The sequence below is a fragment of the Balaenoptera acutorostrata genome, chromosome 17 (genome assembly GCF_949987535.1).
Source record: "Balaenoptera acutorostrata chromosome 17, mBalAcu1.1, whole genome shotgun sequence".
In the NCBI taxonomy this organism is placed as follows: domain Eukaryota; kingdom Metazoa; phylum Chordata; class Mammalia; order Artiodactyla; family Balaenopteridae; genus Balaenoptera; species Balaenoptera acutorostrata.
This window is the reverse complement of record NC_080080.1, coordinates 41,938,205-41,964,035: the sequence shown is the minus strand read 5'-3', so window position 1 is coordinate 41,964,035 and position 25,831 is coordinate 41,938,205. Positions and strand designations below refer to the sequence as shown.

Here is a 25,831-nt window from a genome sequence, read left to right as displayed (position 1 = left end):
TCACGGCAGATAGTGAGACATTTGCCCAGGTGGATAAGTTCTTAATCTAAGTGCATTGTGTTGTGTGTGGTGTATATCTCAGCAGGCGTCTCACAAAAGTTGGTATCATGCTTTCCCAGCTGAAAACCATGAACAACTTTCTCCAAGAGTGCTTCTCAAACTTTATCATGCTTGTGGATCACCTGGGGATCTTGTTAAACTGCAGATTCATATAGACTAGGTCAGGGTGGAGCTGAGATTATGCATTTCTAGCAGTTCTCCAGGGATGCCAGCACTGGTCTGAAGACAACATTGGAGTAACAGGGCTCTAAACCACTTCTATTTTGCTTTGAGTACAGGTGCTGAATCGATTCTCCTCGGCCCCTCTCATTCCACTTCCAACCCCTCCCATTATTCCAGTACTACCTCAGCAATTTGTGCCCCCTACAAACATTAGAGACTGTATACGCCTTCGAGGTCTTCCCTATGCAGCCACAATTGAGGATATCTTGGACTTTCTGGGGGAATTTTCCACCGATATTCGGACTCATGGGGTCCACATGGTATTGAATCACCAGGTAAGAAAGTCACTTACTGGAAAACTGATTTGCTTATTCTTATTAAATACACCCTTCCAATAAAAAGGTAACAAATGTTCATCAGTTGTATAGTAAGTCTTAAAGGAAAGATTTTAACTATAAATGCATGGGGTCTTTAAGATGAACTCCAGAAAGAATGCTATCATTGGTATGGTAATTCAGATTCACCTGATTCCATCATCACACATATCCATCAAATTATCAATAGCATCAGGTAGGAGACAAATACATTACCAGTCTAATACAACATTTTACTGTTGCAGTTACTGAAGTCTGCAGCTCTGCTGCTGTAGTGTGAAAGCAATCATAGACAATATATAAACCAATGAGCATGTCTGTGCTCCCAAGTATTTTGTATCCATAGACTGTTTAGAAATGACTTATTTTATTTCACATATATATAGTAGATATCAAATTACATTCAGTAGAGTGCAAACTCAAAAAGAACTTGTATATATACCACCTAGAACAGTATGTGATTATAAAAGGCGCTCAAATGTATTAGTGAATTAATTGTTGAGAATCCTCTATCAAAACCTAATCAGATTCTTATAGTATGCAGTATATATTCTAAGCATATTAAAAGTAGTTCCTGGCTTGGTATCTCTCATTTTTTAAATAAAACTAATTATATTAGTTGCTGGGCAATTTGCCAGTATTTTGTGCCATCATAAGCAGGACAGAACTTTAAAAACCCATAAAGCACGTAGTTGTAATTAAAATTTTGGAACTCTTTATTAAAAGCAAAGTTGTATCAATTTTTGAAAATAAGATGTTTTCTGTGCATCATAGTCTGAATATAGGTTTGTATTAAAAATACCAATTTTTTCTAAACTGCTAGTCTCCCACTTTCTCTTTTCATGGGATGATTTGGTCACATTCATAACCATAATCCTGTCTCACTGGAAAGTGCATGCCACTGGGTACAAGGAATCAGAAAACATTGAGCCCCTGTTTGGTGTTCCACACCAGCACATGCTCATTCTAACTCTCACGTCAATATTAAGCTATGCAGCATTTTATCTGACTAGGAATCCTCTCAGCATGCTTCACTGATGGGATTCGTTTTGAATAAAATTCCCCACAGTTCAGCATCACCAGGGAATTGTTCGGGTTCTCTCTGAGTCACCACTTCTAATAACCTAGGGGCTATTATTACTCTATGATTAACAACAGTGGACAGATTTGCCTCTCATTGACCCTTGTGACCTATTGTGACTACACTTGGGAGAAATGCTTCTTTGATGATGGACAAGCTCTTAGCTGCCTCGAAGATGTTAGTTTTCCATCTTGGACTGGGTTTCCCTGGTGTCCTTAACTTCCCTGGTATGGTAACTCTTATGGTAACTTGCATGGTAATAATTTGCAATAACTAGTCCCTTAGAGACTTTAAAGAAATCCGTAAAATAAAAAAGGAGTCTTATAAGCTGGTTGTGCCTTTTTTCTCTCCCATAAAATGTCTGTGCTAAATAAAACTAAGGCATTCTGGTTCTGTGGAGCAGAAATCTACCAGCTTTGTTTTAAATAGGATCTTTAGCAAGCTATTAGTAACAGAGGAAATGTCTATAAACATCTGTCGGCCGAGGTTTAAAACAGAGATGCAAGGGAAGAGGTGAGAGAAGGGCTCCCAAGCAACGCTGATGATAACAGCTCTCACCACCCTTCACTGTGCTTTGCAACTCCCAATTCCTCTCCTCCTTCCCTATCCACAAGCCACGTCCCAATCTAGGCTTCAGGGAGAAGGGGAAGGGATGTTGCACGTCAGTGAGAGACAGACTTGAAAGACAAAGGAGAGCACTGGTTTGTTCAGTTTCATGTAGGAGGATGCATAAAGCTCTAATACTGGTTCTGTTACTAGCTTTTCTCAATTGAGTAAGATTTAATTGGATTTTTCAGAAAGGAAAAACCCAGTATACAAGCCTATACTTTGAAACTGCAGTCACAAGGAGACGCTTTCAAAAGTCCATAAATCTAATTCTAATTGATACAAAAATCAAAAAGGATCACATTCAGCTATGAGCTCTCAAAACTATTTCTTCAAGGTTTTGTGGGCAGTTCTGTTGATTAGGTGATGAAACATAAGTCTGATTTCAGTAGATCATACTGTCACCCAGATGTTATGGCCAAAATGTCTGTACTATGGGTGATTGTCACTGTGCATGTTTTGTAAGCAACCACTTCCTTGTTGAAGGAGACAGTCTCCTTTTGTTTTTATTCTTCCCCCACGTGCTCAGGGACGCCCATCAGGAGATGCCTTTATCCAGATGAAGTCTGCGGACAGAGCATTTATGGCTGCACAGAAGTGTCATAAAAAAACCATGAAGGACAGATATGTTGAAGTCTTTCAGTGTTCAGCTGAGGAGATGAACTTTGTGTTAATGGGGGGCACTTTAAATCGAAATGGCTTATCCCCACCGCCATGTAAGTTACCATGTAAGTTTTTCTTGGGTCTTGGCGCTATTCTACGCTATATGCTGGTAGGTGCTTAAGCTGCTTTCATAACTTTCTGTGCCCCTGGTTCTTTCTAAGGCAGGTGAGGTGGTTACCTAAGGCTTTCCCATCTGAAATCGGTAGTATCTGGTAATCATTTAAGACCTTGGTTGTGGACACCCATAATTAGAGATTCTACAAATACCTCCTTTCAAATTATATTCTTGCTTTTCCAGTGATAAGCACTTGATTTCTGAAGCTTAGTGTGCTCAAGATAAGCACTGACTCTGGGAGACAACCTGGCTATGTAGATATTTTAATACATAATAAATATTACATATTAAATACATAACATTTAAAGGTAAAATAAGTATGGACAGATCCTTTCTTTTTTTCTGCAACACATTAAGCGTTTTTGTTTTGTTTTTTTTAAAGAAGGGTGAGTTGATGCCCGTTTTGCATTTTTAATTTTTTGAGCAGTAAGTATTTTTGGGGAAGGGTAACCTGAAGAGCATCCCTCTTGCTCTCCAGGATATCTGGAATGAGCAAGTTAGTAAAAAAAAAAAAAAGATATAAATGCGTAAATAAATTAGCCAAAGTTACCATTGGATCGCAGGATCAGTGCTTAATATCAAGCCATGCTCTTGCTCATTGGCACCTGGGTGCACGCCATCTGGAATCCTGTTTGAGAGGAATAAGCCCTTTAGTCGGGAGACCAAGTTCTGGTTTGTGACTAAGGAACATTTGGGGATCTGATGTTTAAAACTTGAATTTTCTGACCAAGTTTTCACTTTTGAGTAAGACATACCTTGTTAGGAAGCATGCTGGGTATGTTTAAAGAAAGTAGCACTTGGAATACAGTCCAAAGATAACTGAGAAAGTAAACTGGATTATGTGCTTGATTCCAATAAAGTGGGGAGTGTTAAGACATCACTTTCTAGTAAGGAGGGATCTATACCAATAAACCTATTTGATAAAGTATTATTCATAGGACATTCAGTAGGGCTTAATCCTTTATTTCCCTTGGAATTCCTAACTGCTAATGTTCCATTTATCTGCTGCTTGCTATTGGTGGATATCTAAGAGTTGATCATTAATGAGTATCAAGTTGTAAAAATTCATGATTGGGCTTAAGTGGATATCTTAATGTAATCTTAGTTGTAGGTTTCCTGTCCATAAACCACTGATAATATCAGTAACTTTTACAATTTCTCGTACTGATAATCTGTCAGGCATTATGAGATAAGGGAACTTCTCCATCATGTGTAACCCAAATTCTTTTGCTGTGATATCCTTTTACTCCTCTCTTCCTGGTGGAAAAGTCGTCATTACAGACTTTGTAAGACTTTTACTTCTTCCCTTTTCCCCCTCACAAGCCCTAAAATAATAATTTCCCTGGCGGTCCAGTGGTTAAGACTCTGCACTTCCACTGCAGGGGGCACGGTTTCAGTCCCTCATTGGGGAAATAAGATCCCGCATGCTGAGCAATGCGCAGCCAAAAAAAAAAAAAAAATTTTTTTTTTAAATCTAAATGCATTTTTACATAAGATATATTTCCATATCTTTTAATACTTTCTAAAAATTTTATTTAAAATTTGGCCATTTGTCAATTTAAGTGGAAGAGTTCACTCATTAAAAAATCAGAATTCTAATTTATGCATGCTAATATGCTTCTTCTACTGGACTTTTTTTTTTCCTGCCAACTCGCTTTAGGCAACAATCTCTTTATGACTTAGGTGCCTCGGTTTGTTCTGTTTGCCCTTTTTGTGGACTCTTTTAGGCCAGGGATTATAATTTTAAAATTATCTACATTAGGTATCTACCATGTAGCAATTTTTGATGGGTATGAAGGTGGTACCCAAAAATTGAATATGAAATCAATATGTTGGTCTTGGGGTTTTTTGTTTGTCTGTTTTTGTTTTTTTTTTTTGGCCGTGCCGCGCAGCTTTCAGGACCTCAGTTCCCTGACAGGCGTTGAACCTGGGCCACAGCAGTGAAAGCCCTGGAATCCTAACCATTAGGCCACCAGGGAATTCCCAGGTCTTGGGTTTATGTACCCATATTCAGCTGACTGACTCATCTCCATAGACATATAGAAACTCATAAGAAGAGCAAAAGAGACAGTAGAGATTTTCCTGTGAAAATTATCCAGTGGGCTTCAGCTATTTGCAACATATATTAGGTGGTTCTAGGTTTGAAAATTAAAGTCAGGAATTCCAAATTCAGGCAACCTCTCAGTTATCTCTTCTGTTGGGTGCAGATGGCTTGGAGAGTTGTGTTCATCCTACACGTTAAAGCTAGTGACCAGCAAGTGGTCTGACTTAAGTGAGTTACTGGGCCTTGAAGATGTTGCATAAGCAAAAGACAAAGGAATTCCATCCTTTCTATTTTCTATTTAATCTGAATCAGATTTTCATCAGCTGACTCTCAGGAAGACTTGCACATATATTTCTTCAGGGTTATCTCCCAGGTTGGATTTTTTTTTTATTTTTTAGACTGGTCTGAAGATGTAGATTAGCATCAAAAACCCATCTTCCGGGTTGCCTTGAAGTGTACATGATCCAGAGTTAATCTACTCCTTTTCGCTCAGTTTACTCTGGCACAGTCTATGCTTTGGCCTAGTACATGGTCCTGGTGAATAGTGTTTTATCATAACTGTCTTCATGTTGTACTATAGAGTAGATAACAACACGAACTAGCAGCATAGTGCTCAAAGGGGGAAAAAACCCAGCTTTTGGTTTGAAGTTACACTAAATGTCAGTCTGTCCCATGTTTCTTTCCTCAAAGAGTTAGTTTGTGGTAACTGGCACTTAGGAGTGGGGGAAAAAAAATCACATGTCATGAAATGGTTGCGAAGACTTGAAAGTCCACTTGATACTGGTTTTTCCAAATTTCAGACTAAGAACCGTTCTTTAAGTTGACAGAGTGTGTGAGATTTGAGATTGCTTCTAGGTGTTATCTGTATAACCAAAAGGAAGATGCTTGGGATGGTATACTGAACTGGTCTCTTTCTTTCAAATGTATGTAGGGAACAGCGACCTTGTAGCTTTAGTGCTGGCACATGTATCAACTACTACAAATATATCTCAAGGTCTCTCTCTTTGCTTATTTAGGCCTGTCTCCTCCCTCCTACACATTTCCAGCTCCTGCAGCAGTTATTCCTCCTGAAGCTGCCATTTATCAGCCCTCTGTGCTCTTGAATCCACGAGCACTGCAGCCCTCCACAGCATACTACCCAGCGGGCACCCAGCTCTTCATGAACTACACAGCGTACTATCCCAGGTAAGGCTCTGATGGAAGTGGAAATGAGGGACAGAAACAAAGGACTCCTTTAATAGCCGCTGCCTGAGTTCACAAAAGAATGTTGTCTGCCACGTTGAAGGTTAGCATGACCGGCAACGGTTTCTGGTCATATCTCTGACCAAGAAGGTTGTTTCAAGACAAACCAAAATGTTTATTTTTTAACCATCTATTGACAGCATGATCTTTTAGGTTACATGTGTATACAACTTGCCATTTTTCCTTCTATTTTAGGGTTGTTAGTGAGTAGCACAGTAATCATTGTAATAGGGTGGCAGTATCATGTGAATGAATTACAAAACGGGAAAATCCATGGTGAGGACAATTATATTTTTAAGTAACATGAGTTCATGTTAACCCAAAATAAATAAAAACTGTTGCTTTGAATTTTATAGGGCTTGTATTCTTTCCCTTCTAAATCTTTACTAACAAGTCCAGAATGAGATTATTCAGTACTTTATTAGAATCAACATATTTTAAATCTGATTATTTTTAGTTGTCCTCAATTTCTTGGAGGCAACAGGATATAACGGAGAGAAATTTGTCAGTCTGGAAATTGGGAGACCGGAGTTTTGGTCTCATCTGTTCTTCTACCTGAGGCAATTCACTTGACCTTTCTGGTTGTTACAAGATGATGAGATCAGCCAAGCTTTTGGAGTCCCTCCCAGGTCTGATTGCCTGTGATTCTAACTTGGATATATAATAACCTCTCGTTCTCAATTTCTCTTTTCAAAAAAAAAAAAATTTTTTTTTTTTAAGTCTTTGTTTGGACTTCCCTGGCGGTCCATTGGTTAGGACACCGCACCTCCTCTGGAGGGGGCCCAGGTTCGATCCCTGGTTGGGGAAGATCCCACATGCTGCAAAGCCAAAAAAAGAAAAAGTCTTTGTTTAGCTACTAACCAGTTCACTTTATTAAAATAAAATTTTACTTTGGCACAAACAATATTGCTCAAAAAATTTTTAAAGTATACCAGACCTTGTTTTTTCCTTCTCAAGCATTTAAAATAAATGTTTTGAGTACATCCACCAATGTGTATGTGAGGTTTCTGATAAGTGGCCTGGAACTTACCTATCTGATCTCTGTGTGGTGTTTTTTTTTGGGTTTTTTTGTTTGTTTGTTTTTGGCCTTGCTACGTGACTTGCAGGATCTTACTTCCCCGACCAGGGATCGAACCCAGGCTCCCTGCAGTGGCGGTGCAGAGTCCTAACCACTGGACTGCCAGGGAATTCCCTGTCACACTGTATTTTTTATTCCCTCTCCATCTACAGTTTCCCAATAGGGAGCAAGAACTTTGGAATCTTGGTAGCAGTGGAGCTGGTAGCCACTATTAATTAAATTTGTTTAATTTTTTTAGGAATTTTAAAAACATTCATTAATGCTATTGAAAATAGCATTATTGAAAATAGCATGCTATTGAAAATAGCATTTTTGTTTGTTTGTTTTGTTTTGTTTTTTGAAAATGTTCTTTATTCTCCTGGGGAAGGAGAATAGGGAGAAAGCCATGATAATCATCAGCTGGCCATCTTTTGAAAACTTGAAAGGGCTCAGAAGCATGAGTAATTGTTCATGGTTGAGTACTATGTCAGACACCCAGCCCAATCCCAATCTGTCACCTTCTCTAGACCCTGTGACAGTCACTTGCTGGTAGTGACTCTGGTTATAAGAAAGATCTCTGTCTTCCTGTCTTACACCATCAGAATGTCAGGAGTGGAATGCTTTGTGCCACTGGATGCGTGGTGCAATTTCTTGTGCCTATAATACACTTGCAAAGTATCCAATTCCACCATTGCCTTGCTATCTGGACACTGTTAAAAGAAGGAATCTCTTAGAAATAGTTTTCCATCATAGTGAGATGGGAACTTGAGTCTTGAATTGAAGCCCCAAAGGCAAGGGGGAACTGACATTTATGGCTTAATAGCTCCTGTAATTTTGGGCCCCTGCTTATATGTTAATTTTTTTCTACTAGTAGTTTTAAAGTTTGTAATGTCCTCATTATTAAGTCTAAGAGGATAGAAGTAGTGAGTAAAAGTAGACTCCCATTTTACACAACACCAAGTCCAAAAGTAACCACTATCAATTTGATAACATACACGTATCTGTGTGCTTGTAAATAATGTGGCGTACTAACGTACTGCCCACTGGTTTGTTTTGTCTGTTTGTTTGCTTTAACTTGCCAGTATGTCATTGACTTCTTCCCTAAGGAATATCTGTATATTTACCTCACTCTTGTAACTTCCATATGATATCCCAAGAGTGAAAATATATCATAATTTAACAATTCCTTTATTTTTATAGACATTTAATTTTATTTTTCTGTTAAACAAAACTCATATTGATCTTTAAATACTTCTATTTCTGTAGAACAATTTCACAGGAGTGGGATTTTTAAATCAAAAGTCATGTGTATTATATTTAAATTAATATTTCCAAATAACTCCTAGTATGGTTCACTCTCTTAATTTACATTTCCCTAATTCTAGTGAAATTACTGACACAAACAAAGTGTTCAAACATGGGGATGTGCTGTTAACCATACTTAAAATCTGTAATAATTTAAAAAGCAAATTCCAAAAATGATAAAATATTTTACAGTTTTGGGAGAAAGCCATTAATTTCTAACATCACATGACTAAGGCATTTGAGGCTCTGTAACGTAAATGTTTAAGTATATTTTGGCCTATTCTCTGATACATAGGAAAGTGTGAGATAGCATACTTTAGGCTAAAACAGGATATTAAATCAGAAACTCTGGAGTTTGTCTCTTTTTAAATTAAAAAAAATTAAATTCCCTTCATTTTTTTTTTTGTATTTCATTGAAGTATATTGATTTACAGTATTGTGTTATTTCTGCTGTACAGCAAAGTGATTCAGTTATATATTCTTTTCCATTATGGTTTATTACACAATATTGTCCCTCCACTTTTTAATTTTTAAAAAATTTTTATTGGAGTATAGTTTATTTAAAATGTGTTATCCACTTTTTAAATGAAATATGTCTGTTTGACTTCAGATCAATACAACATGTTTATTACTTTAAAACATCAAGATGCTAACATTTTGCAGACTTTTAAAAGTATGCCCCTCAAAAAAAGTGACTGTTTTAACTGTTTTTAACTTTGAATTTATCTGGGCAAACTATTATTTAGTACCTCTGTGTGCGACATATTGGGAATATTAGGGTTAATAAAATATGGACCCTTTCTGGTGTAGAGTAGCTGACAGAATTCATCCCTGTGCAAAGTCAGTGACTTCAAAGGGCTCCTTCAGCTAGCGGGCATTTGTTCTTATTTTATTTCCTCTAACTTGGTATATTTGGAGATAGAACCTATGATGGGTGTTTCATCATAAGGATTTGGGTTACTTGAGGAACATTTAAGGAGAAAACAGTGAACCAGTGATTTACTTTTTTTTTGTTTATTGTTAAATGAGTTTTTAGCAGTCTAAATGTGTGGCTGTAACAACAGCATCTTGAAGAGCAAGTGAAATTAAAGCAAGTGGTTCTATTTTCTGCTTATGAACATTGGTTTTTCCTTTCACCCCTTGGAAGAAGATTTCGGTTACCCAGTATCCCAGAGCTTAGCCCAGGGTACAAAACAATTAGAAGGGACTATCTGTTCATGCCCACCCTGCTTATTACTCGGAACTCTGTTTTATCACACCTTGTCTCTCCCATTACATAAAGTCCTACCTTTTGTTCTGACCTCTCATTTTTCTTAGAAAAGAATATTCTCTTTTGCATCAAAGCTGTAGCACAGGTAAGAAACATGCTGGGTCTTCAATGAAATGTCATGTAATTTAAAGAAAGATGGATTAACAGAAATGTCTTTTGTGTATCCATTGCCGCACCTTTTGTAGGACATTATAAATAATAACATATCACCTTGAACCAGAAGAGAGGGCAAGAGATGTTTGACATTTTTAATGAGTGATGCTTTATTTGCATGCCCATGAGAAAGGTTTGGGAGGTGTAGGAGGGGACTTTTATTTTTTTGATAACCATTACTTGTAAAATCATATTCTTTCTACCCAGGCAATGAATACATATATTTAGTAATATTGAGGCATTCTGCAACGCTTGGTTTGTTGTGTGGTGCTTTTGTATTCTATTCTGAAATTCTTTGCACTTGAGCCAAAAAGAATACCAAGCCTCTGAGAGATGCATGCATTTCCTATTTTGAACACTTGGCTTTCTTATTCCAGTTTCCTTTTGTTATTGAGATAAGTATAGGTTCACAAGCGGTTGTAACAAACAGTACAGAGGCATCCCATATACACTATAACTAGTTTCTCGCAATGGTAACATTTGACAACCAAATGTAAAGTTAAATTTGCTTTCTAATTTACTCATTGAAGGCTTTCTTTTTTTTTAGTATATATTTTATTTATTTATTTTTTGGCTGCATCAGGTCTTAGTTGCAGAACGCGGGGTCTTCCTTGATGCATGTGGGATCTTTCGTTGCAGCGCAGGCTCCAGAGCACATGGGCTCTGTAGTTTGTGGCATGCGGGCTCTCTCTTTGAGGCGCAGGAGCTCAGTAGTTGTGGCACGGGGGCTAAGCTGCCTTGCCGCATGTGGGATCTTAGTTCCCTGACCAGGGATCGAACTTGCATCCCCTGCATTGAAAGGCGGATTCTTTATCACTGGACCACCAGGGAAGTCCCGAAAGCTTTCTGATAGGACTAAGAAAAAGAAAGAATTCTTGTTTTAAAAAAATTATATTTATAACTTAAACATTTAGTGCCACAAATGCAAACTGGAACTCAGCATGCAGTGAAATTATAGTAGAACATTGTAACAATGCAATATTAATGCCATATCAGGCAATGTTATTATAATGGAGAAGCACCAGATAACTTTTGTTGGTGGGAACAACCCTTTTTTTTTTTTTAGTTTGAATGACATTGCTAAATGATGTAAGCAGGAACTGCTGTGGGCAATTCAGTCTATACTATCAGTCCCTGAGAATTCAGTGTAGTTTCATGGAATAGTCATTTGTTAGCCTAAAGACCTTATTCATATGATGAGCAGTTCAGGGAATTTAAAATATGCTTAAAATTCTTTTTAGCACTGTAGAAAATTATCAAGTGCAGTGAACTTCAAGGAAAAAAATTTTCATTACCCAAAACACTTGATTGATTTCAATGTATAAGGTTTTTTTCCCCTAAGGATTTTTTTTCTTACAAAATTGGGATGGTATTACACATGTTACTTTCAAGCATAACTTTAAAAGAATCTGTTACAGAAATTTTCAAACTAACATAATTTGGGAGAATATCTATTACCCAATTTCAACAATATCAATATTTCCCAATCTTGTATCATCTGTTTCCTTGTGTACCCTGCTATACCCTTACCCGCAGAACATTTTAAAGCACAAAAACCTAGAGATCATTTCTTTCACCTGTTGCTATTTATGTGCCCAATATATCTTTAAATTAAGCACCTTATTCTTAAGCATTAATGACTTTAGTTAAAGCAGAACTTAACTAAAACACATGTGCCAATCTTGATAAACCTATTTTGCCTCCATTGCCCTATTTAAGCATTTCCTTGGTATATCTTTAAGACATTAGCTTGAAGTAGGCTTAAAGGAAAAATTGACATTTGTCTATGAATTTTATCTAATAATACAGAGTAAAGACTTTTGATTTTCTTTACTGTGTGTTATGTGGTCTTTTAAGTTGCCTTTTTTTTTCTTTTGGCTGCTTTGGGTCTTTGTTTCTGCACAGGGGCTACTCTTTGTTGTGGTGTGCAGGCTTCTCATTGCGGTGTCTTTTGTGGATCTCGGGCTCTAGGCTCACGGGCTTCAGTAGTTGTGGCTTGCTGGCTCTAGAGCATGGGCTCAGTAGTTGTGACTCACGGGCTCTAAAGCGCAGGCTCAGTAGTTGTGGCGCACGGGCTTAGTTGCTCCACGGCATGTGGGATCTTCCCGGACCAGGGCTCGAACCCGTGTCCCCTGCATTGGCAGGCAGATTCTTAACCACTGTGCCACCAGGGAAGTCCCTAAGCTGCCTTTTTTAAACCAAAAGCAAAATGGCTTTATTAGCAAACATTTTCCATTTAAGTTCAAAATAATCAAACCATAATAACCACGAAGCTAGAATGGGATTGCTTCTGGAGAGGTTCTGATCTGGAGGGGGAGGGGTGTGATGAAGTCATACTGCTGGCTCTGTATTTGTACCCTTCAATGTTGTATGTTATTCCTATTCCAAAACAAGACAAAAGCTCATTTAAAAAACAGAAACGCCAAAATAGTTTACAAAATAATAACTTCTGTAAATGTGCCTCTCTGGAAATTGTTGTCTTCTGTTACAAATATCCATGGTTAACAGTGTGTTTTGCTTCCTTCTTCATCTAGATTTTTCATCAAAATATTACTTTTAAAAATGTCACTGTTTTCTAAACATGTAAGATCAGTTGTTATCATTTTATACTTTAAATGAAGCAAAAAGATTACTTATAAAATAATTTCTACTATAGGATTCAGTTTTCAAATTTAAAATGAAGCTTTGTGAGGGCAATTCTTTTTTTTTTTTTTTTTGCAATTCTTGTTTTGAGTAAGCAGTCTGTAACTTTACTATGTATTTGGAGCATATTATGATAACTGTAGTAGGGGTTTTTTTTGTTTTTGGTAATCTTTGACATAATTAGGGTAAGTTAAGTTTAGTTACCAAACTATTTTGACAGTACCTAAATTTGCTTACTATTTCAGTGAAATAGATTCTTAGAAGAAGATTTCTTTATTCCTTCCAAAGTGTTTTTATATTTGTTGGTTGCTTAAACTTTCTCCAAGAGGCAGATGCACATGCACAGAGCAGCTTGTACAGCCTTTAGGAAGAGCTAACAGAAATTGAGAATCCAGATGTGATCATCAGTCCCTCTACCTCAGTATTAAACTCAAAAAGAATGTTGAAAAGTCATCCTTCTTGAGATTGCTCATTTCAGATGAACAAGTTAGTTCAGAAATTTCCTACATGAAAAGTGACTCCAGCTTTTGCACTTGCTAGGATTAAAACATTGTTTCTCCAGTCACTTTCCAAAAATATATGGTCTTTGTAACACTAGGGGGTGTTAATAACCTTAATACAAAGGCTCAGTGCAGTAATTTTGCAAGAAGTGGAAACCAGATTTCTTTTTGCAAGACTCCTCGGCGTGTTTTCTATGTTAATGTGTTTTTATGTGTTTTAATTTTCTATGTTTTTTATGTAATTAATGTGTTTTAATTTTCTATGTTAATGTCCTCTCATCCAGAGGAGAGAATATAGTCTTCTATTCTTCTTTTCCCTTAACCTCTTTTTCTAATAGGACAGATAATGCTTTGATCCTCTCTCCTCTAGAGAAATATGGCAAGTCCTCAAATTATGAATATTGTCATGCTATGACTACTTCTATTTTGGAATGCTACCTGATAACATCAGTGTTACCAATGTTTAGTAATTTGTAATTATTAGATGAAAGGGTGTTATGAGAATTGTTTCCGATAGAGTATATATTGTGTTGTTAGACACCCTGGCCTTCAGTATTTTCATATCTTTCCCTGCTCTACAAAGAATTTTCTATGAGTTGTTAGGATACATAGAATATTATAAAATTAGATTATGTAAATTAGGATTTGAAAAAATATAAGATAGGAAGAAATGTTTGATAGTCTGACAACAGAATCTTGGGCAATTAAATTAATATTGGCATAACAATCATGGGCTCTGAGCAGGAGGAAACTTGAATTACAAAACTCATAATTTCAAAGGAAAGAAAGTCATTAATTCTCAGGGAAATACAGTTTTTCTCTACATTGGGTTTGAAAGTTTTTACCCAAATACATAGAGAGAACATGGAGTACTGCCATGGAGGAAATCTTCACCAACTTTATAATGTAGTCACTGGTGTGCTTCATTCAGTAGTTTCTTCCTTTTTTTTTTTTTTAATTTATTTTTTTATTTTTGGCTGTGTTGGGTCTTCGTTGCTGCGCACGGGCTTTATCTAGTCGTGGCGAGGGGGGCTACTCTTCGTTGCTGTGCATGGGCTTCTCATTGCAGCGGCTTCTCTTTGTTGCAGAGCACGGGCTCTAGGCGTGCGGGCTTCAGTAGTTGTGGTGCGTGGGCTCAGTAGCTGTGGCGCATGAGCTTAGTTGCTCTGCGGCATGTGGGATCTTCCCGAACCAGGGATCAAACCCGTGTCCCCTGCAATGGCAGGCGGATTCTTAACCTCTGCGCCACCAGGGAAGTCCTCAGTAATTTCTTTTTTTTTTTTTGTCTTTTTTACGTTTTTTTCCCTGTAATTCATTTCTAATCTCATAGCGTTGTGGTCAGAAAAGATGCTTGATATGATTTCAATTTTCTTAAATTTACTGAGGCTTGATTTGTGACCCAAGATGTGATCTATCCTGGAGAATGTTCCGTGCGCACTTGGGAAGAACGTGTAATCTGCCGTTTTTGGATGGAATGTCCTATATATATCAATTAAATCTATCTGGTCTATTGTGTCATTTAAAGCTTCTGTTTCCTTATTTATTTTCATTTTGGATGATCTGTCCATTGGTGTAAGTGAGGTATTAAAGTCCTCCACTATTATTGTGTTACTGTCGATTTCCTCTTTTATAGCTGTTAGCAGTTGCCTTATGTATTGAGGTGCTCCTATGTTGGGTGCATATATATTTATAATTGTTATATCTTCTTCTTGGATTGATCCCTGGATCATTATGTAGTGTCCTTCCTTGTCTCTTGTAACATTCTTTATTTTAAAGTCTATTTTATCTGATATGAGTATAGCTACTCCAGCTTTCTTTTGATTTCCATTTGCATGGAATATCTTTTTCCATCCCCTCACTTTCAGTCTGTATGTGTCCCTAGGTCTGAAGTGGGTCTCTTGTAGACAGCATATATATGGGTCTTGTTTTTGTATCCATTCAGCCAGTCTATGTCTTTTGGTTGGGGCATTTAATCCATTCACGTTTAAGGTAATTATCGATATGTATGTTCCTATGACCATTTTCTTAATTGTTTTGGGTTTGTTTTTGTAGGTCCTTTTCTTCTCTTGTGTTTCCCACTTAGAGAAGTTCCTTTAGCATTTGTTGTAGAGCTGGTTTGGTGGTGCTGAATTCTCTTAGCTTTTGCTTGTCTGTAAAGCTTTTGATTTCTCCATCGAATCTAAATGAGATCCTTGCTGGGTAGAGTAATCTTGGTTGTAGGTTCTTCCCTTTCATCACTTTAAGTATATCATGCCACTCCCTTCTGGCTTGCAGAGTTTCTGCTGAGAAATCAGCTGTTAACCTTATGGGAGTTCCCTTGTATGTTATTTGTCGTTTTTCCCTTGCTGCTTTCAGTAATTTTTCTTTGTCTTTAATTTTTGCCACTTTGATTACTATGTGTCTCGGCGTGTTTCTCCTTGGGTTTATTCTGTATGGGACTCTCTGCGCTTCCTGGACTTGGGTGGCTATTTCCTTTCCCATGTTAGGGAAGTTTTCGACTATAATCTCTTCAAATATTTTCTCTGGTCCTTTCTCTCTCTCTTCTCCTTCTGGGACCCCTATAATGCGAATGTTGTTGCGTTTAATGTTGTCCCAGAGGTCTCTTAGGCTGTCTTCATTTCTTTTCATTCTTTTTTCTTTAGTCTGTTCCGCAGCAGTGAATTCCACCATTCTGTCTTCCAGGTCACTTATCCGTTCTTCTGCCTCAGTTATTCTGCTATTGATTCCTTCTAGTGTAGTTTTCATTTCAGTTATTGTATTGGTCATCTCTGTTTGTTTGTTCTTTAATTCTTCTAGGTCTTTGTTAATCATTTCTTGCATCTTCTCAATCTTTGCCTCCATTCTTATTCCAAGGTCCTGGATCATCTTCACTATCATTATTCTGAATTCTTTTTCTGGAAGGTTGCCTATCTCCACTTCATTTAGTTGTTTTTCTGGGGTTTTTTCTTGTTCCTTCATCTGGTACATAGCCCTCTGCCTTTTCATCTTCTCTGTCTTTCTGTAACTGTGGTTTTTGGTCCACAGGCTGCAGGATTGTAGTTTTTCTTGCTTCTGTTGGCCGCCCTCTGGTGGTTGAGGCTATCTAAGAGGCTTGATGGGAGAGTAATTTCTTAATGCAATCTCAGTGTGACTTGCTGAATGAGTCTCAGCAGTAATGTCTTCATAACTGCGATGCTCTAGCAGTTTTCTGAATATAAACCTTTGGGGAGACCCCTCTTGTGCTATTTAGTTTTTCCCTTCATTTCCTCTCATCTCCCTCCAGTTCTTTGCCCATTCAGGCAACTCCAACAGGGTTTCTTACCCAGCTCAAGTGCATCCTTGTTAGTTTATGTGATGCGGTACAGTCCCTCCATGCACTGTAGGACCTCGGAGTTCAGGGTTACATTGACTCACTCATTTGGCCCTTAACCCTTGGGTTCCTTTGTAGTTCTATCAATTTTTGAACCTCTGTAGCTTTTGAGTAGCGGTTACATTATTGTTACCATGTACACCTGAGACTGATAACTACTGACACTTGAGAATCTGAAACCTAACTAAAGATATAATGGAGGTAAAAACCCAAAACAATGACTTAAAATGAATGTTAGGATGAGCTACTGGCATAGTCTTGTTTTGATGGACAGTTCTCTTTTTTTTTTTTTTTTTTTTTTAAGTTTTTTTTTTTTTTTTTTTTTACTTGATTTTATTTATTTATTTATTTATTTTTGGCTGTGTTGGGTCTTCGGTTCGTGCGAGGGCTTTCTCCAGTTGCGGCAAGCGGGGGCCACTCTTCATCGCGGTGCGGGGACCGCTCTTCATCGCGGTGCGCGGGCCTTTCTCTATCGCGGCCCCTCCCGTCGCGGGGCACAGGCTCCAGACGCGCAGGCTCAGCAGTTGTGGCTCACGGGCCCAGCTGCTCCGTGGCATGTGGGATCTTCCCAGACCAGGGCTCGAACCCGTGTCCCCTGCATTAGCAGGCAGATTCTCAACCACTGCGCCACCAGGGAAGCCCGGACAGTTCTCTTTTTGCCATTAGTTAGGGTGTGGTTAAAAAATTCCTTATCTTTCTCTAAACCACCACCACAAAGCAAATGCACATAATTTTTACATTATCCTTATTCTGTGGTGATGGCATAATCCATTTATTCTGTGGTGATGGCAGCATCCATTTATACTTTATACTTTGAAGCTATTCTTATGTTTAAAATTGTTTCCCTTATAACATACAGCACTCCCTACCATTCCTTAAATTACATGGGATTTGAAAAAGGCTAAAATTTTCTGATAACTGAGTAACTTTCCATGGAAAGCATTAAATATCTCAAACATTGACTGTAAATTGTACTTAACTGAATTGGATTAGTTGAAAAGTTAATTTATTTACTTATTTTTTAAAATATATTTATTTATTTATTTATTTTTCCCTGCATTGTGTCTTCGTTGCTGTACACGGGCTTTCTCTAGTTGCGGTGAGCAGGGGCTACTCTTTGTTGCTGTGCGCGAGCTTCTCATTGTGGTGGCTTCTCTTGTTACGGAACATGGGCTCTAGGCATGTGGGCTTCAGTAGTTGTGGTGTGTGGGCTCAGTAGCTGTGGCTCGTGGGCTCTAGAGCACAGGCTAAGTAGTTGTGGTGCATGGGCTTAGCTGCTCCTCAGCATGTGGGATCTTCCTGGACCAGGGATCGAACCCATGTCCCCTGCATTGGCAGGAGGATTCCTAACCACTGCACCACCAGGGAAGTCCTAAAAACAGCTTTATTAAGGTAGTTTACATATCATAAAATTAACCTATTTTAAGTACACAATTCAGTGGTTTTTAGTGTATTTACAGAGTTGTGCTGCTAATTTTAGAACAATTGTGTAAACTAATTTTTAGATAATATAACAATCTAATTTTAGAGTAACCCATTACCCCCAAAGGAAACCTGGTGTCCATTAGTAGAAACTCCCATTCACTTCTACCCACTTTACTTGCCCCTCCCCCATCTCTAAATAACTATCAATCTATTTTCTGTTTCTATGGATTTGCTTTTTCAGATATTTCATATAAATGGAATCATACCATATGTGGTCTTCTGTGACTGGCTTTTTTTGGGCAGCATTGGGTCTTCATTGCTCCATGCGGGCTTTCTCTAGTTGTAGAGAGCGGGGGCCACTCTTTGTTGTGGTGTGCGGGCTTCTCATTTCGGTGGCTTCTCTTTTTGCAGAGCACAGGCTGTAGGCACACGGGCTTCAGTAGTTGTGGCATGCGGCCTCAGTAGTTGTGGCTCGTGGGCTCTAGAGTGCAGGCTCAGTAGTTATGACGCACGGGCTTAGTTTTTCCGCGGCATGTGGGATCTTCCCAGACCAGGGCTCAAACCCATGTCCCCTGCATTGGCAGGTGGATTCTTAACCACTGCGCCACCAGGGAAGTCCGGCATGCGAACTCTTAGTTGCAGCATGTGGGATCTAGTTCCCTGACCAGGGATTGAACCTGGACCCCCTGCATTGGGAGAGCAGAGTTTTAGCCACTGGACCACCAGGGAAGTCCCTGCACATTTTTTAATTGAGTTATTTTTCTTAACTGGTTTTTAGTTGTAAAATTTCTGTATATATTCTAGGTAGGAGAGCTTATATGACTTACAAATATTTTCTCCCAGTCTGTGGGTTGTCTTTTAATTTTCTTGATGGAGTCCTTAAGCACAAAAGTTTTAAGTTTTTTTTTTTTTTAAGTTTTTTTTTTTTTTAAACTTTGGGTTTATTTATTTATTTATGGCTGTGTTGGGTCTTTGTTTCTGTGCGAGGGCTTTCTCTAGTTGCGGCAAGTGGGGGCCACTCTTCATCGCGGTGCGTGGACCTCTCATTACCGCGGCCTCTCTTGTTGCAGAGCACAGGCTCCAGACGCGCAGGCTCAGTAGTTGTGTCTCACAGGCCTAGTTGCTCTGCGGCATGTGGGATCTTCCCAGACCAGGGCTCAAACCCGTGTCCCCTGCATTGGCAGGCAGATTCTCAACCACTGCGCCACCAGGGAAGCCCAAAAGTTTTAAGTTTTGATGCAGTCCAACTTAGCTATTTCTTCTTTTCTCACTTATACTTTTGTTGTCAGATATAATGCAAGGTCATGAAAATGTATTACTGCATATTCTTTTAAGAGTTGTGTAGTATTAGCTCTTACACTTAGGTATATTATCATTTTGAATTAATTTTTTATATGGAGTGAGGTAGAGGTCTAAATTCATCCTTCTGCATGTGGATATTTCATTGTTCCAGCACCATTTACTGAAAAGACTATTCTTTCCTCATCAAATTGTCTTGGAACCCTTGTCAAAAATCAATTGACCAGGGAATTCCCTGGCTGTCCAGTGATTGGGACACCACGCTTTCACTGCCGAGGGTCCAAGTTCGATCCCTGGTCGGGGAACTGGGATCACGTGGGCTGTGCAGCGTGGCCCAAAAAAAAAAAAAAAAAATCAATTGACCATAAATGTAAGGGTTTATTTCTCACCTCTCAAATTCTATTCTATTGATCATTGCCTACCCTTATGGGAGTACCACACCATTTTGATTACTGTAGCTTTAGAGTAAGTTTTGCATTTAGGAAATGTAAGTCCTCCTACTTTGTTCTTTTTAAAGAAAGTTTGGCTATTCTGGGTCATTTGTATTTCCATATATGTTTTAGCTGTAGTTTTGTCGTTTTCTGCAAAAAAGCCAGTTGGAATTTTGATAGCTATTGCAACGAATCTGTACAATTTAGAGATAGTATTGCCATTCTAACAAAATTAAATCTTCTGTTTATGAACATGGGCTGTCTTTCCATTTATTTAGATCTTTTATTTTCTAACAGTGTTTCATAGTTTTTAGTGTACAAGTCTTGCTCTTCCTTTGTCAAATTTTTTTCCTAATATTTTGTTCTTTTTGATGCTATTGTGAATGGAATTGATTTCCTAATTTCCTTTTTGGATTGTTCATTGTAGTGTATAGAAATGTAGTTAATTTATTTTGTGCATTGATCTTATATCTTGTAACCTTGCCAAACTGGCTTATTCTAGTAATAGTTCAGCAAACTCTATTCGATTTTCTACGTATAAGTTTGCCTTGTCTCTATACTATCATTTTTACTCCACAAGTTACTTTATTTCTTGCTGTTTTTTATTTCAATAATCTGAAAGACCTGGAATTTAGGTTGAGAGAAAATTCTTATTCTCATGCCCTGTCAGGTAGACACAGATTATTTAATTTTTCTTAAGATATCTTGTCTACAGCAGATAATCCTAGTGCAAAGAATAACAATGTGAATCCCAATTGTATTGTGTTTTGGCTTCATTGGACTAGGCGCTACCCTACAGATGCTGAACAAAATTGCCATTTATAGCCTTAAATTTCCAGTTAGATAACTTTTATTTTATCTTGGTTGTATTTTGAAGGTATTGGGTTGGCCAAAAAGTTCCTTTGGTTTTTAAGTGAAAATAAAAGACACATTTTTCGTTTTCACCAAGACCTTTATTGAACAACGTATTCACCATTTTGTTCCACTACCTTCTGCCATTTTTCAGGCAACTTCATAATTCCATCTTCCCAAAAGTTTTTATCTTTTTGAGCAAAGAATTCCGAGTGCCTTTTACAGTCTTCCAGGGAATTGAAATTCTTTCCATTAAGAGAGTTTTGTAGGGCTTCCCTGGTGGCGCAGTGGTTGAGAATCTGCCTGCCAATGCAGGGGACACAGGTTAGAGCCCTGGTCTGGGAAGATCCCACATGCCGTGGAGCAACTGGGCCCGTGAGCCACAATTACTGAGCCTGCGCATCTGGAGCCCGTGCTCCGCAACAAGAGAGGCCGCGATAGTCAGAGGCCCGCACACCACGATGAAGAGTGGCCCCCGCTTGCCACAACTAGAGAAAGCCCTCGCACAGAAACGAAGACCCAACACAGCCATAAATAAATAAAAAATAAATAAATAAATAAATTTTTTAAAAAAAGAGAGAGTTTTGTAAAGACCAAAATAAATGGAAATCTGAAGGTGCAATGTCTGGTGAATACAACAGATGAATCAGAACCTCCCAGCCAAGCTGTAACAGTTTTTGCCTGTTCATCAAAGAAACATGTGGTCTTGCGTTATCCTGATGGAAGATTATGCGTTTTCTGTTGACTAATTCCGGACACTTTTCGTCGAGTGCTGCTTTCAATTGGTCTAATTGGGAGCAGTACTTATTGGAATTAATCATTTGGTTTTCCGGGAGGAGCTCATAATAGAGGACTCCCTTCCAATCCCACCATATACACACATCACCTTCTTTGGTTGAAGACTGGCCTTTGGTGTGTTGGTGGTGGTTCATTTCACTTGCCCCACGATCTCTTCCGTTCCACATTATTGTACAGTATCCACTTTTTATCACCTGTCACAAATTTGTTTTAAAAATGGGACGTTTTCATTATGTTTCAGTAGAGAATTGCATGCACAAATATGGTCAAGAAAGTTTTTCTCACTTAACTTATGTGGAACCCAAACATCAAAGCAATTAACATAACCAAGCTGGTGCAAATGATTTTCAACAGTTAATTTGGGTATTTTGAGTATGTCGGCTGTCTCCTGCATGGTGTAACATTGATTGTTCTCAATTAATGTCTTGATTTGATCACTATCAACTTCAACTGGTCTTACCGACCTTGGAGCATCACCCAGCTTGAAATCTCCAGCACGAAACTTCACAAACCACTTTTGACACGTTTGATCAGTCACAGCACCTTCTCCATACACTGCACAAACCTTTTTTGCATTTCAGTTGCGTTTTTACCTTTCTTGAAATAAGAAAGCATAATATGCTGGAAATGTTGCTTTTTTCCCCCCATCTTCAATGTTAAAATAGCTACACAAAAATCACCAATTTTGATAAGTTTTTTTGTTTTTTTGTTCTTTTTTTTTTTTTTTAATGCACGCTGATATGACAGCTGTCACAATGCAATCTAACAAAATTGTTTCAAATGAAGTTAAGACAACTAAGCGCTACTAGGGCCATCTTACGGAAAAAACCGAGCGAACTCTTTGGCCAACCCAATACTAGATACCTAGATTTAATTTATAAGAGATCTTTAACCAGAGACATAGAATATGCCAGGTCAGAGTCATAGAAGTGAGTTGTATACTGTGGAAATGATCTGATTTTCATATCCAGTGTGGAAAGTCTGAGTAACTCAGCAAAATACACAGAAGTCTTGATAGTCTTTGAGTATTAGTGTTACTATCTATCAGGCATTTGACATGAGCAAATATGGTCTTTGAATGAATGGTGCTTGTATAGGGGGGAGATACTGAAGTAGAAGTTGAGAAATCTGGGTAGTTCTTCAGTTTTGTGAAGAGCTAACTGGTTGTGTGACCTTTGGGAAATTATTTAACTCTTAGTTTCCATTTCCATCTCTGTAAAAGTGAGGAGGTGTGGCTAAATGATGGCTAAAGTCCTTCTCAGGCCTAAAGTTCAGCATTCCCTCTCTTTGCTCTGACAGTTACACACAGATTGACTCTTGATCTCTAAAGAGACTCTCCTCAGAGAGTTGTAAAAATCTCATCAAGTGACTCTAATATGCAGACAAGTTGAGAATCACTGTTTTAGAGACTTAACAGGTTATGGGCAGCTTGATGTCAAGTAATATTTTCAGGCTCCCATATTTTAGAAGTGAAATGGAAGAATGATTATGGAAATAGCAAGAGTGAGAATAATAATAGAACAACAAATTATTGCATTTTATGGTTTGTGGAGTAATTTGATATGTTAAATCATTGAAGCTGAAGAACAATTCTGTGAAACTAGGAAGTGTAATCCCCATTTAACAAATGATAAAAATGGAATTCAGAGACATTAAGTGACTTGCTTAAGGTTACTGTGCTACTAAAATGGAGTCTGGGACTGGATTCACCATCTGGTATCGTTCCTATTAACCCATCAGTTACGATTATGTAGGATAGATAATCTCAAAGATTTTTAGTCCCTTCCATTATGTGTTTACTTGTCTTTGAAATGGGATAATTACCTACTTAGAATGATTTATAAGAGTTAATAATCTAAAGCTGTGGGTCTTTATTGCTCTTTAAGCTAATGACTACTTTAAAAAAAATTTTCCCTATGCGTATATATTTTTAAGTATGGGTATCTAGCAACTAACTGTGGTGGGAAACAGATTGCGTAAGGGACAGAGTGAAACTAATTTCATAATATAGTAATTAGTTGAGTTACCACATAAAGAATGCTTAGGGGGACTTCCCTGGTGGTCCAGTGGTTAAGACTCCGTGCTCCCAATGCAGGGGGCCCAGGTTCGATCCCCGGTCAGGGAACTAGATCCTGCCTGCCGCAACTAAAGATCCTGCACGTGGCAACGAAGATCCTGAGTGCCACAACTAAGACCCAGTGCGGCCAAATAAATAAATAAACATTTTTTAAAAAAAGAAGAAGAGGGCTTCCCTGGTGGTGCAGTGGTTGAGAATCTGCCTGCCAATGCAGGGAACACGGGTTCGAGCCCTGGTCTGGGAAGATCCCACATGCCACGGAGCAACTGGGCCCGTGAGCCACAATTACTGAGCCTGCGCGTCTGGAGCCTGTGCTCCGCAACAAGAGAGGCCGCGACAGTGAGAGGCCCGCGCACCGCGATGAAGAGCGGCCCCCACTTGCCACAACTAGAGAAAGCCCTCGCACAGAAACGAAGACCCAACACAGCCATAAAATAAAAATAAATAAATAAATTTTAAAAAAATAATAATAATAATAGTCACAGCAACATTTAAAAAAAAAAAAAAAGAAGAAGAAGAATGATTAGGTATTCATGTGGCTTTTGTTCCTTGGAGGTAATTGCCCCAGATACACAAAGAGGACCCATCATTAGTTTCCCCTCGTGTTAATGGTGGGTGATGTAGATTGATGCATCCCTTCCAATTTACTTGTTCCTCCCCACCCCCCACACTTTTTTTTCAGTCAGGTTGGAAGCAATAACTCATGGGTGCTATAGTACTTTGCTGTCTTATTATGCTGTACTTACTGTGTTGTACACTTGTGTATACGAGTAAAACAGTCTATTCTTTGAAGCAATCATTTTGTATACTTTTTGGTCTCTGTGGCTATGGTTTCTATTATTCCTTTGTGTTCATGCCTTTTCATGCCTTAGTATTCCAGATAACTAGCCAGTTAATCATCAATAAGCTAGGCTTTGGAAGTGGTGCTTTGTGGTTGAGTGGCTGCAGAAGTTTCCTTCTCTCCTTCCTTCATTTAGGACTCTCAGAACTGGATCTTTGGGGAAACCCTGTATTTAACTCTGCATTAACCCTTCTATCTTTCAACTTTTGGCTTTTGTGGAACTGTGGGACAGAATAGCTATGGTGTACTTGTCTTGGGAGAGATAACTCTTAAGAATTCTAAGAAAGATCACCTTGAGAAAGTCTGTTTCCTTAAGTAACTAATGTTTTTAGAGTAAATATTAGACATTGTCTATTTCTATTGGTTCACTGTGCTTTCTCTCCCTTTAGCCCCCCAGGTTCGCCCAATAGTCTTGGCTACTTCCCTACAGCTGCTAATCTTAGCGGTGTCCCTCCACAGCCTGGCACGGTGGTCAGAATGCAGGGCCTGGCCTACAATACTGGAGTTAAGGAAATTCTTAACTTCTTCCAAGGTTACCAGGTCAGTACCTTGAAGAAGAAAAATACTCAGTGCCCTTATTACTTAAGTTGATGTGCCTAAAGAATGCAGCCAGGAAAGAAGCAAATTCTCTGAAACTCGTGTGTACAAGTGTTAATAAATAGATTTTCTTTATGAAGAACCAGAGTCAAAGTCAGGGGGACTGGTTGTCTGAGTGCTAACTTCAAACTCATCCCTTTAATAGGATTGGGGCTTTTCCATGCTGTTTTAATTACTTCAACTTAATCTATTGATGCTTTTTTTTTTTTTTTTTTCCCAATTGGGCTGCTTTGAGAAAGCTCTTTAGGGCACACAGTGATGTGGGTGTTTCCATCTATAGTAAGATTGGCTAAGAAGGAATTTTCCTCAAACGTGGAGTTGGAGTATTTAAAAAGTAGTCCGAGGCCTCTCTGTCTAATCTGGAAAAATAAGGGTGACTCAGTGAATCTTTAGATGGTAACTCCTTAAAATGAGCTGTAAGATATTCAGTGAGTCTTTTATGATCTGTTAATTCTTGTGAAACTGATATTTACTCTTGTCAGTTTTTCTACGACTGCCTGTGTCCATCAATTGTTCTTTGACTTAAGAACAGCTTGGTAAGAGCTCCTTCACAGCAAGCAAAATCTTCTCATTGTCATCTCACCTGAACGGACACCTTTCCTTCCTTAAATCACATGGTTAGAACCCGAACTCCTTCCTTTCCTGCAACGTCTGAAAATCAGTATCTTGCAGCCTTTTAATTGCACTAAAAGCCAAAATGGTCTTTCCTCCTGGAGCTGAGCCGTGCTTGAGTCTTCAGAGTTGAGAAGCACTTGTAGGCATAATCATCAAATCCTAAAATAGCCCTTGAGCATTTACAGTACAGCATGATAAGGGCTGTGCCTGCAGGTGCCGTTTCACTCTTAGAACAGGTTTACAAGCTCTTGGTATCCATGAATCATGGAGGA

General features: G+C 38.5%; 1 protein-coding gene across 7 annotated transcripts in view; it reads left to right on the top strand.

Annotated features, from left to right (window-relative positions):
• ESRP1 (epithelial splicing regulatory protein 1) overlaps nt 1-25,831 on the top strand; it is a 61,594-nt gene that overhangs the window by 24,153 nt on the left and 11,610 nt on the right. For 3 of the 7 annotated variants that reach the window (XM_057532474.1, XM_057532473.1, XM_057532470.1), the window contains 4 exons: nt 339-557; nt 2,813-3,011; nt 6,122-6,290; nt 24,737-24,887. In XM_057532474.1, coding sequence (XP_057388457.1) covers nt 339-557; nt 2,813-3,011; nt 6,122-6,290; nt 24,737-24,887 — 738 coding nt within the window. The remainder of the gene's footprint in view (nt 1-338; nt 558-2,812; nt 3,012-6,121; nt 6,291-24,736; nt 24,888-25,831) is intronic. The other 4 variants (XM_057532472.1, XM_057532471.1, XM_057532468.1 and 1 more) reach the window with 3 other exon arrangements.